The sequence below is a fragment of the Chaetodon trifascialis genome, chromosome 22 (genome assembly GCF_039877785.1).
Source record: "Chaetodon trifascialis isolate fChaTrf1 chromosome 22, fChaTrf1.hap1, whole genome shotgun sequence".
NCBI lineage: Eukaryota > Metazoa > Chordata > Actinopteri > Chaetodontiformes > Chaetodontidae > Chaetodon > Chaetodon trifascialis.
In genome coordinates this window covers 17,958,973-17,976,628 of record NC_092077.1, presented here as the reverse complement: position 1 = coordinate 17,976,628, position 17,656 = coordinate 17,958,973, and the positions used below count along the sequence as shown (strand labels likewise).

The window sequence follows — 17,656 nt, the reverse complement described above, 5'->3', positions numbered from 1 at the left end:
TAACCTTAAAGTTTGTTCAGGTGTGCTTTAGCCTGCCAGGGAGGAATCTGATTTAAGTGTTTCTATCTTTAGAGAGGTACAATGTGGTTAGCGCACTTTGCCACACAACACCTGAACGCATCTGGCTCTACCTGGCTCAGGTAAGTGCTCCACAGAATGCTCCAGAAACAAGTTAACACGATAGCAGCTAATAATAATAGTCGGGGAGCCAAAGTCTCATAAATGGGTTGAACCTGACATGGTCTGCCATACTGTTTATTTTATTTATTTATTTATTTCTGTTAACTTTGACCCTAAGAAACAATAATTGGAGAGTCTGCTCTGCCGGAAATATTGCGATTTTTTTTAGTGTATGCACCCTTTATTTTTTATCAGAAAAATGTGAATTTTTTTTTTTCTTCAACTCCTCAGTGGGATGGGTAGGCTGTCAATAAATGCATTCCAGATACACAGAACACATGTGCTGACAACATCCACTGAAAAAATAACTCCTAAAACACATTTCTACATGATTTTGCATCAATTTAATTCAAAAACATTTGGCGTTTTCTCACTTTTTCCCAACATTTTCATCCTTACTTCACTGGCAATCAACTATTCCCCCAAGTTACAACATCAGTCAATATGCCATTCTTTTCACCAAGCAGTATACTCATTCCACAGAAAAAATGATTAAAATCCAACCAAAAACATTGGACCTGTGATGATTTCACTACTAGTTGGCGATCAACAGCCAACCCATTTTATTGAGCTTTTGAGTTTCTGGCTCCCTGACTATAAAGTAACCAGGTCTGATCTTAATGAAACAATGATCAGCAGACAATTATCGACCATGTCTGGGACCGTCCCTCCTATCGTCTCCGTCGTCCCCTCTCGGGCTCTGGTCGATGAGAAGATCAAGGTGTTGGTGGAGAATCTGCCTCCAGGATCTCCAGTCACACTTCACTCCCTGCACCACTCTGAGGACAGGGACTACTGGGAGGCCTACGGACACTACGTGAGCGATCACAGAGGAACGGTGTCTGGTGGGTTTTCTTCCTCCATGTCACGTCCTCCCTGACTTCACAGCTCATTTGCTTGTTTCTGTGTTTTGTTTTGCTGTTGTTGACATTCTACTGTTTTTCCAGTTGCCAAGGATTTGAGTTTTGGGGGCACGTATACAGGAAAAGAAGCCATGGGTTTGCTGTGGAGCATGCGTCCTGTCCCAGGCAGCCGTAAAGGCCTCAGGTAACACCTTAAGAACCGAAGCTGCAGATGGTTCATGCAATCTTATTAGATGCACCTGTGCACAAGATTCTTTGTCCTCGCAGTGGATCTAACATACTGACTGAAGCGAGGTTGGTAAATTGTTGACTGTAAACGTGTCCGATGCTCTGTGGACTGAGAGGAGTTGGTTTGGTTCATCTAAAATTTCAAAGTGCTTGTTAGTCAGTAAACCTCAGCAGTTTGTCATCGCTGCCAGGCTGAGGAAGAGGGACGTCTGCAGCCCCATGCTGGTCAACATCTCGGTGCACAGTGGACACATCGCTGAGGGCTTCAGACAGCAGCCCCCTCTGGCCTCGGCACTCATAGAGAGATGGTACATGGCTCCAGGAGTCCAGAGGATCAGTATCAAAGAGACAGGAGTGCGAGGGACCCTCTTCATACCCCCAGGTACACCTGCATCACCTGAAAAATGTATTACCTCATTTTCAAAGAGACTGGGATGTTTGGTTTTGGTGTGATCGATGATTGGTATCTTCAGGTCCAGGACCCTTCCCCGGGCTGCTGGATTTGTGGGGAGACGGCGGAGGGCTGTTGGAGTATCGTTCGTCCCTGATTGCGTCTCACGGTTTTGCTTCTTTGGCGCTGGATTATTCATCCAGTGATGATCAGTATCCACTGTTCAGCAGTATTGAGGTTTGTGTTACTTAGCAGCTGCTCAACGTTCGCTGTCAACTCCCAAATATGTGAGTCCAAACTTGATGTACTCTGTCTTGAGAAAGGCCTCTGAAAAGCGCAGGAAGAGGGATTTTCAAAAAGCTGGTACAATGACAACCCTACAAAGACGGATATTTGGATATTTACAACTTGTAGATTTTTTCCTTGTTTTTGTTCCCTAATTTCCTGTTATCTACTTCTGCGCAGGCAGCCTTTTCCATTCTCAAAGACCACCCTCAAGTGATCCCAGAGAGAGTCGGAATTTATGGCCTTTCCCTTGGCTCGATTTTGACCATATTTTTCACAGCTGAGAGCGCCGTTATCAAGGCAAGTAGCACATGCACAACATCTCGGGGTTGCGTTTTCTCTCGCAGTCAACATGTGCATCTCCTCTTCTTTGCCGGAGAAGGAGCTAATCAGTGAGATGGATTGAAAACCTGCAGAAATTTGAGCCCTGATAGCACATAGTGGAGAACCAAATGCCGACCTGTATTGAGGGTGTGTCACTGTGTTGTGTTTCAGCCTTTTTGTTGCGTTTGCATTAGTGGGAGCCACATTTATCCATCTGGAAAGAGCCGCAAAGGAATGAATCACTTGCTGCTCACGTAGGTATTCTCTTGCGTCAGTAACATTAAGACGTTACTCAGAGTTTCACAGTGTTACTGATGTGTGCGGTTACTTGTGATGGCAGGAAATTGAACAAGGTCCGTCTGGATGAGAACAACCATCATATATGGCGAGATGTGGGTCGAGCAATTTTCCACACTCCCTCAAACCAAGTGGATGTAAGTACAAGCTACACTGATGACACACACGGATGAGACTGCTGGTTTGCTACGAGCCCAGTGATGTGACTGGCTGAGAGGGATGAGTTAAACACGACACCTTTCGATCTATATTCCACCTCTCCCGGCGCTTTTGGACTTAACGTTGCCGCACGTGCGTGAATCAAACATGTTGTTCGTTCTGCTTGTGTGATTCAAATCAGACCTTAAAAGAAGAAATGAAAACACTCGTGTTGTTTCGCTCTAACAAACACAAACTGAAGTCGTGTCTTCTGGTTCGTTCTCGGTGAGGTGGGGAAAGTAAACTGTCCCATGCTGTTGGTCAACGGCCTTGATGATCAAAACTGGCCCACAGTGGAGAGTGCTGAAGACGTGAGTGTACACACAAACACACACACACACACACACACACACACACACACACACACACACACACACCTGAAAGAGAAATCAGATAATCGCACTGTAACATTGTTTTGATCATCTGTTAATTTGCTGATTATTGTCTTGATTATTCGATTGTTTTGTGTATAAGATGTTGGATAAACACCCTGAGCTGAAGGTGACCTATTCAGATTCCATCTACTTCATAAATAACATAGAAAAGCAGCAAATACTCACAATCTGAGCCACATTTTTTTTTTACCTTTGACCCCAGATGGCCGAGAAGATGAATGCAGTGGGGAAGGGCCACCTGCTGACCCGACTGGAGTACCCCGATACTGGGCATCTGATTGAGCCGCCATTCTCACCTCACTTCAGGGCTACAAATTTCATAGTGGAGGCCACAAAAGAGAAAGGTGAGTTCTGCTCGTTCGGGGTCACAAGGGCTTCGTTCTCGTCGGTTCAGGGTTCTGTCATGTTTTCCTTCGCGTCCTACCAGGGAGCCCCGTCTTTACTCGAGTGCTTGAACTGAGCACGTTTCAGCTGACGGTGAAAGCAGACACATTTGGGATGATCGTCTTATCCATTCAGATCCTCCAGCTGTGTTCAGGTTAGATTCTCATAGCTACAGACTATGTCTTCTCTGATGTAAATGTAATTGTGTGTTTCAGTAATAATGCTGTGGGGAGGACAAACCAAACCCCACTCAGACGCTCAGGAAGACTCCTGGAGGAAGATCTTAGCATTTCTACAGCATCACCTGTACTCCAGCCTGACTCCCAAAGTCAAGCTGTGAATGATTACCTGCACAGAAAAATCCCATGAGTCACTGCTGGAGGACAGATTGTTGTCTGATGGTGGTGTGTTATCTGGCATTGGGTCCTCATTGTATTAACCAGGAGTCTCTGCTGTAATGAACAGAAGTGCACAAAATACGTACGTCTGCGTTTGGTTGTTTTATGTCAGTAAAGCCATTGTTCAGTTTTTAAGTATCTGCAAGCCTCGGCCTTTAAGGTGTCACTAAACGTGATGGTAATATTAAAGGAAGACATCAGGGAATGGTGGACAGGAAGCTCAGAAAAATGCCAAAAAACGAGAGATTGTGTTGAAGTTATTAGTAGAAATAGTAATTTAGAGAAAGCTAGCATTGTAATCTGGGTTTATTTTTGTAATTTCAATCAAAAGTTGGCTAATTTTTGACTATTATACTTAGAAAAAGTTCTTTGTATTAGCAGAATTTAACATTCAGAAGTTTGGCTTCTTTTGTTTTCTGAAACAGGGGCTTTTTGTAGAAATATAGTTTTGTTGTAGGAACCAAAATGATCATAAATAGTGCAGTGCAATTTGCAGGCTAACTAGTGTGCAAGCTAAAGGCAGCTAACTTGTTAGCCATTATTGAATGAACACTGTTATAGTTTAAGGATGAATATAGCCGTAGATTTGTTAGCTAACATAGCTAATGCTATCGCTTATCTGAGTCGCTTGCCACATTTGACATGTGGGCACTGATTCTGAGCTCAGGTAATGCTGACAGGTGTTCCTGAAGGAGAGAAAGTGTTGTGAAAGCCGTTTTGTGCCTGATCGGTCGCATTGTTCTGTTGTCAGCATGCAAAGAGCAGATGTGGTAACTTTAACTTGACAAAAGATTCCTCAGACTCTGATCGAATGATGGAGGGAACAAAGTCTGACTGTTTTCTTTACCAACAACTGTGCTGACCATCCAGACTGGTGGGGGTTGTACTTGTGCTATATTGTGCCTTTGTCAAATATTCAGTAAACACAACACCTGGCAACTCAATCGAAAGCTGAGTTACTGTTTGAACTTGAATAAATCTACAGGAATCAGAACATTAACCGAGCTCTCTCCGGTGCTAATCATGCTAGCGGCTCCAGAATGGAAACGTTGGTCCACCGCTTTCATCCAAACTGAAATATCTCAGCAACCATTTGATGGATTGTCATGAATTTTTGTGCAGACATTCATCTTCCCTTCAGGGTGATTTTTGATAACTTGTGACATCAAAATACCAGCAAAACCAATGCCAATCCATCTGCCTTAGCTGTACTCTGTTTACTGCTAGTAAGTGTGCTGATATGCTAAAGTTAGCTGGTGAACACGGGAAACGCCACACGTGTTTAACATCAGCATGTTAGTATTGTCGTGAACATGTTGGCATGCTGATTTTGATCCAGTGTCTCCACTCTGGGGCCAAACAGCACCAACACAAACAAAAACCGCACCGGTTCATTCAGACGAGAGCTGGTTTTATTCACACGCACAGTTCCCTCCTTTATTACAATAACCTGGCAAGCTAACGCTCATGAAGTATGCAGCTCAAAGCACTACAGCACTCAGACCTCACTAAAGGCACAACTCAGTCCTTTTTCCAGGTAGAAGTGCACATGTGCGATCATCTGTGCAGGGTCAGGATCTGCTCCACCAGTCGCACGGTGGGCTGGCTGATCGGGTAGTGAGGCGGCAGCTTCTGCTCAGCACACGACAGCTTCACAAAGTACCTGAAGGGAACACACAACGATCCTTCAAATACTTAACAAGCCTGTTGTCACCGTCCTGAGACTTGCAGCAGCACAAACCTGAACTCCTCCCTGAAGTGGGCCCGGAGGTGCTGTGCCAGCTGGGTGCTGTACTGCAGGCAGGCCAGCAGGAGGCGACAGCGCTGGAACAGCAGAACAGACTGAAGGGGACTCAGGAAGGGCTCCTGCAGGTCTGACAAAACCAGCACCACCTGCTGGGCCTGGTAACCAACAAAGGATGTCTGCAGAGAGACGAGGAGAGCAAAGTGCTGTTTAAACTCAACACACGGCTCTTTTCTTTTGACTTTTTAGACGCTGGAGACTTTAAAGTGCTTTCCCTGCAGCGTAGTACGTTAAAGCGCTGCTCCCTGAATGTTTTGTACAGCAGTTAAATGCTCACACTGTCATAAAGGAGAGTAGAGGTGAACAAAACAGCAGAGGGCAATAAAGAAAGGATTGGAATTCGACCAGGATTATGTCAGCCAATGGCTGGATTGGACCTGCCACTGATCCTGGAGGAGATCTCAACCGAACAGGTGACAGGGAGGAAGTTTACCAGGTGAGGATGAGGCTGCAGGACACGGAGGATCCAGCCAACAGACAGGAAGTTGTCAGCAGGGGAACATCTGCTGGCCTGAAACACAGAAAACGTTCAACAAAGTGTGACGGCACAGGCTTTATCCAAATGTTCACACACCTGCAAACTCAAATTTTCATGCATTTGCAGAACAGAAAACTAAAATAAACATCTAAATGTGCATTTTGTATGTTTTCTTTGCACAGGTCTAAAAGAAGACACGTTATTAAGCAAAACAGCCCAAAACACATGAAATCTCCCCTGAATGTCGACATCAACCATCATCCACAGTTTGAATATTCACACCCTGCTAAGATTCAGCCCCAAAATCCACCTTTATTACGAACACATTTATTAGGAATCATCTCTCAGTTTGCGTTTGTTTTTGTCATAACTCACATTGTGGCCTAAAAGCAGCAGCTCGAAGAGCAGAGAGCAGGCAGCGTCCAGATACTCAGCCAGTAAGGCCTGATCGCAGAGACAGAGAGGGACGAGTGTCACCTTAAGAACAGGTTTGAAAATGATCGTCTTTGTGAGAAGGCAGCGGCTCACCTCGCGGTCAGTCTGGGATCCTTGGTTTTGTGTCTGTAGCTCTGGGTCGCATATCAAGGCGAGCAGCATTCTGGAGGCCAGGGCACCTCTGCAGGGAGACAAATGCAGAAAATCACCTTTAAAAGACAGAAACGAGCTTTTAAAAGACAAAGTATTCAGACAGACAGAGGACAGGCGGGGGGGTTTTACCTTTTGGTAGATAGCAGGTCCAGTCTGGCTGGTTCCACCTCGGTCTCTCTGAACATGACGGCGAGCGTCTGGACGATGATGGTGCTCAGTCTGAACAGAAGGATGGAGCCGCTGTTACAGTCAGAGCCTTCCAGAACAAACTCATCAAATTCTGATTGACAGCCCCTCTGATGTTTGCACTTGGGTTTACTTTTTTTTTTTTTTTTTTTTTAATTGACTTTTTATTGATGAATTTTTAACAATTTATACAGAACAAAGAACAGGAACAGTCAGGGTGGGGTACCTCTAACACACAGCATCATCTTTTTCACATAACATCATTCGCAGCAGTCATCGTTAGTTAACAGTTTTACGTAAAATCAGATCTTATAGGCTTGACATATTCTGTCCATTTTGACCAGGTTTTATAAAATGAGTCCATCTGCAATTTTAGTTGAAAAGTAACTTTTTCCATTGTATAGATTTCTTGTATAATGTTGATCCAGTCACCAGCATGTCAGTTCTTGGTTGCTCAGGCTTGAGCCATCTTCGGGTAATGGCCTTTCCCAGATAGCAAAATACAGTGATTCAAAAGAAGTGACAAAAGAAGACAAACTGGTAAGTCCTAATGAGAACACAATGTATTTTCACCAGCATGTCAACTTTGTGAATTATTACCGTGAGGTTGTAGCTTATTAGCGTCGTTAGCATTAGCTAGTGCTAGCATTCTAGATAACGCTAGCTAATGCTAGTGTGTCCGTGTGCAGAGGCTACGCTGAGGGTTCAGGGTTTCCCCCAGTGTATTATAAGCCTGGCGGGCCACCAGGCTTTACTTGCCCCCTGCCAGGCTAAGGCTACGTTCCCACCAAACGCGATGAAACAAGATCGCGCCGCAAGATTACATACAAAGTCAATGCAAAGACGCGATGTGAAGCGTCATTTTGCTGGGCGACGCGATGGCCGCAATTGCGTGGCGCGATGGACGCGTTGGCCGCGAAAATCGTTCTCATCACGTCGCCCCATCGCGCCATCGCTTCATCGCTGGAGTTGAAATTATTGAACTTTTGCGGCGGATTCGCGTGAAGACGCGCCGCGACAGCCTATCAGCGTTGAGATCGTCATCGACGTGCTGACGTACGGACGTGGTCGATGAGAGAATGAAATGGCGGAAGAAATGTTGTTGTTGGGCGGGCTTGTCGCGCAACGCGATGACGCTGCAAGGGGTTTTTGTACCAGCGTCACAACTGGAGCGTCTGGCGCGACGCAATTTCATTTGAGGCGTTTGGTGGGAACGTAGCCTTAGGCTACGTAGGCCTTAGGCTACGTTCCCACCAAACGCTACGTTCCCACCAAACGCGATGAAAATTATTTAATCGCGCTCCAAATGAAATCGCGTCGCGCCAGACGCTCCAGTTTTGACGCTGGTACAAAAACCCCTTGCGGCGTCATCGCGTCATGCGACAAGCCCGCCCAACAACAACATTTCTTCCACCATTTCATTCTCTCGTCGACCACGTCCGTACGTCAGCACGTCGATGACGATCTCAACGCTGATAGGCTGCGGCGCGTCTTCACGCGAATCCGCCGCAAAAGTTCAATTATTTCAACTCGAGCGATGAAGCGATAACGCGATGAGAGCGATTTTCGCGGCCAACGCGTCCATCGCGCCACACATCGCGTCCATCGCGTCACCCGGCAAAATGACGCTTCAAATCGCGTATGCTTCATGCAATTTGCCTTGCATGAAGCATATTTAAAACCTACAGATGAAGACTGAAAAGTGCTGTAATGGTCCTTTAATTAATAACATTGTTGCAATGTAGAATCAATGTAATTTCAATGCATTTATAAATGAATCAATATTGATTCTATGTTCAGATTAATTGACAATTCTACATTGTTTCAATGTTGAAAATGATGTAGTTGAATAAATATTGAATCAATGTTTAGACTGATTGAAAATTCAACATTATTTCAATGTTGATCATAACGAGCGCTTTCAATGTTACTTTCAATGTCTGACATCAATGTTGATTCAATTTTAAGCCATGACCATATCTCAATGTTGATTCAATGGATTTTTGCTTTCTGGGTTTTGCTTGCTGCTAAAAGAATATAAAGCAGTTTCTTTCTTCATTGCTTAGGCCGTCTAGTATTATGTTACCAAGGTAGACAGTTTCGAATACAAAGGGGAAACCAACTGAAAACACATTTTGTACATGATGATGAATCTCAACCCAATACCCTTGAATATTTTGACAGTTCCAAAAAACATGGAAATGATTAGCTCCTTCTAAACCACATCTCCAGCAGGCATCTCCAATTCCACAGTATCTTTTTTGAGCTGGTGTAATGAAAAAACGCATAATATTTTTCCAACAAAATTCACGCCAGATATTTGACCTTGTTGAGACCCACTGGATTTCACAGATGCACTCCCAGTTTTCCTCAGTTATCATAAAACTTCCTTCTCTTTCCCATTTTTCTTTCACATAATATGTGCCCCCCCCCCCACTCTGCAGCATGTTGTTGTACAACTTAGAGATAATTTTGGAGGGAAATGTTGATTTTGTAAGTGACATAAATGTTTGAATCGGCCCTTGGTCAGTTGAAGGTATTTTACTTTGGTTTACTTTTACCGAATAAAGTAACAACGAGACATTTTCCAACAAATCACTATTGCAGGACATTTTGGAAGCATGCTGCAGTGTTTCAGATCCCAGTATCCTCCTGCCAGCCCATAATAAGGGCCGTGCAGTACACTGCCTGCAGAGATCATTGAAGCTAACTGGCTAAAAGAAAGCACACACACCCAAAGTGTCCTTCTAAACAGCCGTAAGTGTGTTGTGTAAAAACAGCAATCAGCTTACAACCTCAGTGAGTAATCTGCACGAACGCGCACACACACACACACACACACACACACACACACACACACACACACACACACACACACACACACACACACACACACACACACACACACACACACACACACACACACACACACACACACACACACACACACACACACACACACACGCCACACACGCTGTGGAGCTTACAGTAGCTGATCTGCTGTGTGGACTCCACTGAGGCTCTGACAGCCCTGGAGAGATTCCTCCAGAGTCTGAACCAGGAAGACACAAACCTCGCTGGACTGAAACACGCAGAGCAGAGAAAGCAGATTATTAATGTATTTTTGCAGTATTTACAGTAACTTCACTGATAAATATTTTACATACAAAACATGAAGAGCCTCTAAAATTTGACGCGTTACTGTAAATTAAAGTACCAAAACTTCGCTCCACCTCAAGCAGCCACAACATTAAAATGAAGCCGACACCTGAATGCATCACAAGGAGGAAAATCCCAAATGTGCAGAGGTGCAGGGCTGCAACTAACGATTATTTTCCTTATTGATTAATCTGTTGATATTTATCAATTAATCATTGAAATGTCTTGTCTTCTCTGACCAACAGTCAGAGACTGTTGAAGATACCTGAAGATATTCAGTGGATGATCACTGGACTAAGAAAGCCTGAAAATATTCACATTTGAGACGCAGGAACCAGAGAATTTCCTTCAAAAATGACTCAAAATGATGAATTGATTATTAGAATAGATTCCGCTGCACTCTGATTAAACACCAGGAGCTATCAACTGATGATTTAGCTTTTTATTTAGCATTTAATTTATCTGCGCTCACACACAGACATCTGTTTAAAGATTAGCTGAAATGCTGCATGTCCAGTTTGATATAGACAATGACATGAAAGAGGAAGTCTTGGCCCGTTACTCAGATATAACAAAGCCTCCAAACATTGGCTGGTCCTCACAAATACAGCAGCACAAATTGGTCTTTGAACGCCTCACCCTCCAGAAGAGTCTGCGCAGCGCCACATTACGGTGAGCAGCGGTCCTCAGCTCCTGCAGCAGCAGGTACAGACTCTCCACACTGATGCCTTCCTGCAGCAGCTCTGAGCTCAGCTGAGCGAACAGGTGAGCCGTCCGCTCCCAGCTGCACACATGCACGCGCACACACACACACGCAGCAGGTCATCATTAATGAGTCTGCCTCTGTCCTGAACTGTGTTACAATAGAGCTCAGTTACCTGATGGCAGGAAGTCTCTTTCCAGGAGGGGACTCAGACGAAGCTCTGCACCGGCCTCTGTGGAGCGGGTCTAACAGCAGAGTGGACCTCTGGACACATATACGGGAGTGAAATGCTAAATTGGTGCATTAAACAGGCAAGACACATTTTTTCATTCACATCTTCACACAGAACCAATGAGCTTGCAGCTGAGTGCCACAGACAGGAAGTCAGAAAGCGTGGAGAGTCACGTGTTTTCGTGTGTCTCGCCGTCATCACTCACAATAATGAAACTGCTCCATGAGCTCTGCAGGTGGAGGTAAATTCTGGAGGCGTGTGAAACAGCGTAAAGATGCAGCTCAGCCTCCCTCTCCTCTCTCCTGTTCACACAGTCTCTTCTTAGCAGGCGAGACAGAACTGAACCGATCGTCTTCGGCACCTGAACAAAAAAACACCACAACCACACACAGAGGGCCGTCATCCTCGGCGCCATTTATACCCAACTAAAGCAAATACAGAGAGGGCGTCCAGGAGGCGCAACGCTTGAGTTTGGAAAGATAAACATCTTTTAACGCCTCAGTAGATCATGATGTGAGGAAGTCTCAAACAGTCCCAGTGCTGAGATTCACATGACACAAATCTCACATCTAAAACACGAACTTTTACAACTCATTTTGTTAGTTTTTATTCACAGTTTGCCCAAAGCCATTCATCTGGATTACAGAATGACGTAAAACAGACATAATTTAATCATTTACTGTATTAAAGTTGGTAGATGATAATACTGAATCACTGCTCGGCCCGAATGTCTGTCGTTTCCTTAAACGAAAGCATCTTCTGCCTAAAACAAGACAAAGTAACTGACACTGAATGCAACGCAGCTTCTACACTGTGACACACTGTGGTTTTTCTCCAGACTTTCATTAAACACAACAAACATGGACGTCACGTTGAAAATAAAGCTACGTGCTAAAAAATATCCATCCATCCATCCATCCATCCATCCATCCATCCATCCATCCATCCATCCATCCGTACCTGGCCGGGCTCAGGGGAGTTCAGTCTTTGATTGGAGGGTGACAGAGGAGAGGTGGGGGAGCTAATGGTGGAGTAGAGGGAGGGCGGTGTGGTGGGAGGGTGTGGGACCCTCAGGAGGCCCAGAGTCTCTGGGTTTGGACAGGAGGCAGAACGTGGGGGCTCTGACAGGTGGAGCTCCTCTGCCCCCCTTTCACTGTGGGTCCTGGAGAACAAGATGAGTGTTGAACATCATGTTGCTGACAGCGAACCAGCTCAGTCATTTCAACGCAATGATTCAACGGCTGCGAACTGCTTTCACGTCCCTGAAGATCCGTCTTTGAGAGTGTGTGCGTGTGTGTGTGCGTGTGTGCGCGTAATGGCCTCCCAGGGGTGAACTACACTGGAGCAGCAGGACAGATGAGCATGAGACGGCGTTTGCATCGCGCTCATCAGTTTTACAGCAGCGTGGCATGTGCTGTAACCAGGCAACGACTCAGCGTTCAGCGACAGTAAATCTGTCCTCCTCTTCCTGCCGTCTCTTCAGTCAACAAACCGCCTCCTGATAGACGCACAGGGGAATATAATCCCAGCAGACGCGCCCGAATGAAAAGCAGGACGACAGGAATGACGCAGTGACACACACGCGACCTTCAGTCTATCAGTCAGAGCGCAGTCCTTCCCTCTGCGCTGCTGCCGAGACGCATACGAGGCTTTTTGTCCGTCTGCGTCCACTCTGTGCGTCCTCCTCATCGCACGTCTGACTGTGGGGCTGCAAATACATAACGATTATTTTCATTATCGATTAATCGCTTGGTCCTTGAAATGTTAAAACAATGTGAAAAAATGCCATTCACGCTTTCTCAGAGCTGCAGTGACGCTTTAAATTTGCTGTTTTTGTCTCACCAACGGTCCAGAATCTAAACATATTTAACTGACCGCGACAAATGTTGAAATATCCTCATATTTAAGAGGCTGGAGCCAGAGGATATGAGGGGTTTTTGCTTGAAAATGTCCGGTTTATAGATTTTTAAATCCATATTTAGGCGAGTGTAACGCAGCCTGGAGGGATGATTTCCTTTAGAGGGTCACACAGAAAGTTCCTACGAAGTGTATCTGCTCCATTAATACTCACATACTGTATACGGACTGAGCCACGCTGACACTGGTTTGACTCCAAACTTTACGATTAATTGGAGAATAATGATGAATATTTCTTCCTTAATTTACACATATTATGTAAAGTCTTTTTCACACAGAAAATAGAAACATCCTTTTGACAACGAGGGCTCTGGGAATAATAATCTGCAGATTAATCCGTAATGAAAATAGCCATTGATCGCAGCCTTAAATGTGTTTTATGTTCTGTAATGCTCATCTGCTTTTGCACTTTTGAAGTTTTAGGTCAGGACAAATAAATACGTCTGGATCTCAAACATGAAACCTTCTTTAAACCCCCTCAGCGACAAAGAGCAGCAGGTAACATGAGGTGAAACGAGCGTCTCTGTCTTCAATAAGTCATGAGCGAGCGGAGGATCATCACAGAGCGAGGCAGCTTTCACTTCACGCATCAATCAGCTGTTTCCAAACTGAAAGTGGAAAATGAGACTGACCTTTTTGTCCAATATTTGGACTCTCAGTGAGGACTAAAACACATAAAATGCAGGTATGTGAGGTTGAACCCTCCACCGTCTCTCTCTTGCAGCTCTGCAGACAACAACAGCTGTAAAGGCTTTACAGCTCAGAGTTCGTCTGTCTCCCTGACTCCCAGACAGAATGTCCACAGCACGCTTTGGACACACCGCAGGGCAGAAAACGCAGAACCAGACACGTAAAGTCACGCCTGCGGGAGGTTTTTTGGTTTAAGACAGTTAAAAAACAAAAGCAACCAAAGTGTGTGTGTGAGTATGTGTGAGTGTGTGTAATGCTCACCTCTGTGCAGGATATCCTGTTGGGGAAATAAAGACACAGGATGGTTAAAGTTACTGTCCGAGGTCTCAGGGGGAATAAATCAGGACATTTAGGGACACATGAGCTTCAGGAGTCACACTGCAGCTGCTTTTTTCAACTGACATTTCAGCAGCCAAACGAGACTCCAAAACGGATGAGACGCTGGGAAAAACATAAACATAAACATAAACATGTGATAGCTCTGCTCTGAGACGCGCCCAGTCGATTCTCAGGGATAAACCTTAAATGACACAAAATCCTTTCAATGCAGCACGTCGACGGCTTTCGGCACTGACGCGCCGTTTCTAGCCATCGTTTCTTTTTCTGTCTTTACCCTGTGAGGTGTGTGTTATGACTGGCCAGTGGCTGGTTCTGCGAGTGGGCCGGACTGCAGGAGGAAGTCCCGCCCCGCGCTCTCTCCTCAGCCAATCACGCCCCCTCCTGGCAGGCTTTTCGGTGACGTAGGTGATTCGTATGTGCTGGCAGAGCTCCCTGTCCTTCCCGCGGAGGAAGTCTGGGAGATCGTTGACCTGAAACAGAGAAGAAGATAAAAACTCTGATGGATTTTAAGGAGCTGTGACTGATGTACGACAGACTGGCATCAACGTACACTCAACACACAAATGTCGGATGTACAAGTAAATAAATAAATAACATTTTGCTAAAATAAATTCGAACAAATAACTAATTACATTGTTTTTGTTTCTTTAGATTATTTAGATTATCTCTGTATTCATTTAGACTTTGTCTTATTTATTATATTTTCTGTACTTTTTGTCTCATTAAGTTTCTTCATTACCTTTTTCTTTAGATGTATTTTACATTTATTTACATTTTCTCTTTATGACAGTCTACTTTTCTGTATTTCTTTATATATTTATCTACTTCCTCACTTATCTATTTCGATTTTTATCATCTTACCATTTATTCAGATATTTATTCATGATTTTTTTTATTAGATTTTCATATATTTCTCTATTTTCTCTTCATTCATTTCTAAATTTACCTTTCACTGTCTTTATCTTTTTGATTTTTTGACCGTTTCCACTGACTCCTTGTGTCAATATAAAAGCTCAACACCTGCTGATGCAGCGAGGACAACACAGTTCAACACAGGTCATAATCTGACGGGTTAACGCAGACGGGATTAAATCTGTGAGGAAGAAGTTAAACTTCTGACCTCACATCTACGTGACATAACAAGATAACAGAAGGTAATTAAAGGCTTCTGCTGCGACACACAGCTTTCTTTTTTGACACCGCGTGTTATGCAGGGTTACATCATTGAGTTTGAATCTATTTCAAATCCCCGCTGGTCGAGACCAACTCATTCAGTTACAGGTATAATCTGAGGAAAATGGTCTCCCGATTAGTATGTATTAGCCGTAAGCAACGTGTCTTAAAGTCACATCAACTGAGCAACTGTCAGATATTTAGACTTCATGTCACTTTAGGTCTTTAACAGGCAAAATACAAACTTACTGAAAGAAAGGGCGAGTCATCAGAACCATCAGTGATTGTAGTACAGATGAAACTGATTTGCCGATTAATCCATTAGCTGATCTGCAGAACACTGCAAGAGCCGAGTCCAGTCACTCTGGAACTCATGATGGGCATTTTCAACTATCTGCTTATGTTTTATGGACTAAAGTCATGAAAAATAACCAACAGATTAATCGATAATGGAAAGAACCGTGTATGCAGCCCTGAGATTCTGTGTGGTTCGTCAAAGAAGTAAACAGATCGATCATCACTGGAGATAATTATTAAGATAATCACTGCTCTGTGTAAAAAACATGAGAATAAAGCAGAGGAGGCCGTCTGTATGACTGTCTGTGAAGTGAAGCAGTATCAGGCCCGACCATGGAGAGACTCCCTGTGTCAAAATCTAATCTTAATCTCCTCATTGTTTCACTTTTATGGGAAATATTCACATATAATGTGTTGAATCAAATGGGAAAATATGGAGTCAGGTATTCTAACATGAATAAACTGTGCAGAGAAAAGGGTCGATCAACAGGTTAATTCAGTCCGAGATGGAAAATCGAATCATCTGATGCCACCGAGAGCCAGAAAAGGTGTGAAGTGACTCCCGTAAGTCAAAGTGACCGATGTGTCGTCTAAAGAGTTTAACAGGGGATCAAAGCAGCAGGGGACTGTTACTCAGGCAGCTCTAAACAGCAATCAATTCAAGCGATCGTGACTTTCTTGATTAATGGTTTAGTCAATAAAATTGATTCCAGGGTAGCATCATTACACTGTTCACGAAAGAATAAGACAAAGAGAGACAGGATATCTGCAGAGATGAGAAGCTGGACCTGGAGAATGTCTTCAAAAGATAATCAGTGATCAATATAGCTGCTGATAATTACTTTGGCTGATCTCAGAAAGATTAAAGGCAACTGTTTTGATTATTGATTCAACTCATGGCTCGTTTTTTAAACAAATCGTCCATGTTTTTCACCTTGGAAACGGCAGTAAAGACAAAGTAGAATGTCTCTTTGTGACTCCATCTGCTGAAGGCCAATAAGTGGCTGAAAGCTCCGGAAACACCAGCTCAGTGGACCATGAACATGTCCATCAAGAACACATTCAGGCAGATTAACTGACACTGATCAGTCAAAGGATTAATCGCTTTAACGTCTCCGGTAAACTCACCAGCTCGATGTCCCGCACGCGCCTGAAGCTGAAGGCTGCGGTGAGCGTGCGCGGCGGGTACTCGGTCAGGTACACGCGGTCGTCGCTCAGCACCACGTGCATGTACACCTTATTGATGGTCTCCGATATCACCACACAAGGCTCGCACGCGCGGATCCGCTCATACACCGTCCGCTCCGTGTTCCGCTTCAGGAAGGAGTCCAGCTTGATGTCTCGGCGGCTGAGGAGAGAACCAGAGGCGGTCCGAGCCATGCCGGTACCGGCGGAGGAGTTACCGACAAGTTTGGGGCGTTAACCTCCGCTTTGGCGAGAGGCGGGTGATCCGCGGCGGCTCCCCATCCGTCAGGTTTGGACTTCACGTCGAGGGAAAGGCAGCTGGACAGGTGGCGGTGCGCGTCCGGTCCCGCTGCCGTTCACACTGAGCAGGTACAAAGCTCTCTGATTGGTCCGCGCAGGGAGGAGGAACGCTGCTGATGGGCTGTTGTGTCAGAATTTAACAGCAGCTCTGAGATCAGAGTTTCAGAGCCATTCAAAGGATTTCAGGACAGGGTCAGAACCAGGACCTGATCCTGAGACCATGTGCGCAAGTCCACGAAAATGTGCATCAGCCACCAAAAATGTTCCGGATTTTAATTGATTTGTCTTAGTGAGACTTCTTCACACTGTCAGGTATAACATTAAGCATGTAAAGACTATTTTTAAGCTTTCTTTTGTCGGGTTAAACGTACTCTGATTTAAAGAGCAACTTGCAGGGAGAATTCTTGCTGAGTTTACATTTAGGTTAAATCACAGTTTTATTGGTTTCACAAGACATTAAGGTAGAAATTCACAGGATAATCCGTTATGAATCTAAAAACATAGGAATCAACCAGTCCAAAAAAAAAAAAAGTCTGAGGAAATATTTAACTAATTTATTTATTTGATTGGCCAAAAAATGTCAAATATACTGCTGTCACCCTCTCGAGTTGCTCAAACATGACACCAGTGATTAAAAAAAAAAAAGTCATTCAGTTGTGCTT

The 17,656-nt window shown here is 44.5% G+C and overlaps 2 protein-coding genes across 5 annotated transcripts; one reads left to right on the top strand and one right to left on the bottom strand.

The window, feature by feature from the left end:
• The first annotated feature begins 802 nt into the window (after positions 1-802).
• Positions 803-4,024, top strand: LOC139350692 (peroxisomal succinyl-coenzyme A thioesterase-like). The gene is made up of 10 exons (XM_070992227.1): positions 803-1,025; positions 1,128-1,227; positions 1,463-1,653; positions 1,745-1,899; positions 2,128-2,247; positions 2,443-2,525; positions 2,612-2,705; positions 2,997-3,077; positions 3,364-3,505; positions 3,761-4,024. The coding sequence occupies exons 1-10, from the start codon at positions 809-811 to the stop codon at positions 3,883-3,885; spliced, it is 1,308 nt and encodes a 435-aa protein (XP_070848328.1). The 5' UTR covers positions 803-808; the 3' UTR covers positions 3,886-4,024.
• A 1,331-nt stretch (positions 4,025-5,355) lies between these two features.
• On the bottom strand, positions 5,356-17,054 carry LOC139350294 (uncharacterized protein C12orf56-like). Of its 4 annotated transcripts, none has more exons than XM_070991523.1 (14): positions 16,638-17,054; positions 14,314-14,509; positions 13,962-13,977; positions 12,054-12,255; positions 11,299-11,454; positions 11,037-11,125; positions 10,798-10,942; positions 9,987-10,081; positions 6,943-7,032; positions 6,754-6,841; positions 6,601-6,669; positions 6,181-6,258; positions 5,685-5,866; positions 5,356-5,606 (listed from the first exon to the last, which is right to left on the bottom strand). In XM_070991523.1, the coding sequence occupies exons 1-14, from the start codon at positions 16,887-16,889 to the stop codon at positions 5,501-5,503; spliced, it is 1,764 nt and encodes a 587-aa protein (XP_070847624.1). In that variant the 5' UTR covers positions 16,890-17,054; the 3' UTR covers positions 5,356-5,500. The 4 variants fall into 4 exon arrangements, with proteins under 4 accessions (XP_070847624.1, XP_070847625.1, XP_070847623.1 ...); XM_070991524.1 differs by having other exon boundaries at positions 9,987-10,051; XM_070991522.1 differs by having other exon boundaries at positions 6,601-6,841.
• Positions 17,055-17,656: the final 602 nt, after the last annotated feature.

Excerpts from the sequence above, each read along its gene's own strand:
- LOC139350692 (XM_070992227.1), top strand. The coding sequence starts at position 809 with ATGATCAGCAGACAATTATCGACCATGTCTGGGACCGTCCCTCCTATC. Across the intron at positions 1,026-1,127 it reads TCACAGAGGAACGGTGTCTG|TTGCCAAGGATTTGAGTTTT; the intron begins GTGGGTTTTCTT and ends CTGTTTTTCCAG. Across the intron at positions 2,248-2,442 it reads CTGAGAGCGCCGTTATCAAG|CCTTTTTGTTGCGTTTGCAT; the intron begins GCAAGTAGCACA and ends GTTGTGTTTCAG.
- LOC139350294 (XM_070991522.1), bottom strand. The coding sequence starts at position 16,889 with ATGGCTCGGACCGCCTCTGGTTCTCTCCTCAGCCGCCGAGACATCAAG. Across the intron at positions 7,033-9,986 it reads CACACAGCAGATCAGCTACT|ACTGAGCACCATCATCGTCC; the intron begins GTAAGCTCCACA and ends CCTTCTGTTCAG. Across the intron at positions 6,259-6,600 it reads TGCTGCTTTTAGGCCACAAT|GCCAGCAGATGTTCCCCTGC; the intron begins GTGAGTTATGAC and ends TCTGTGTTTCAG.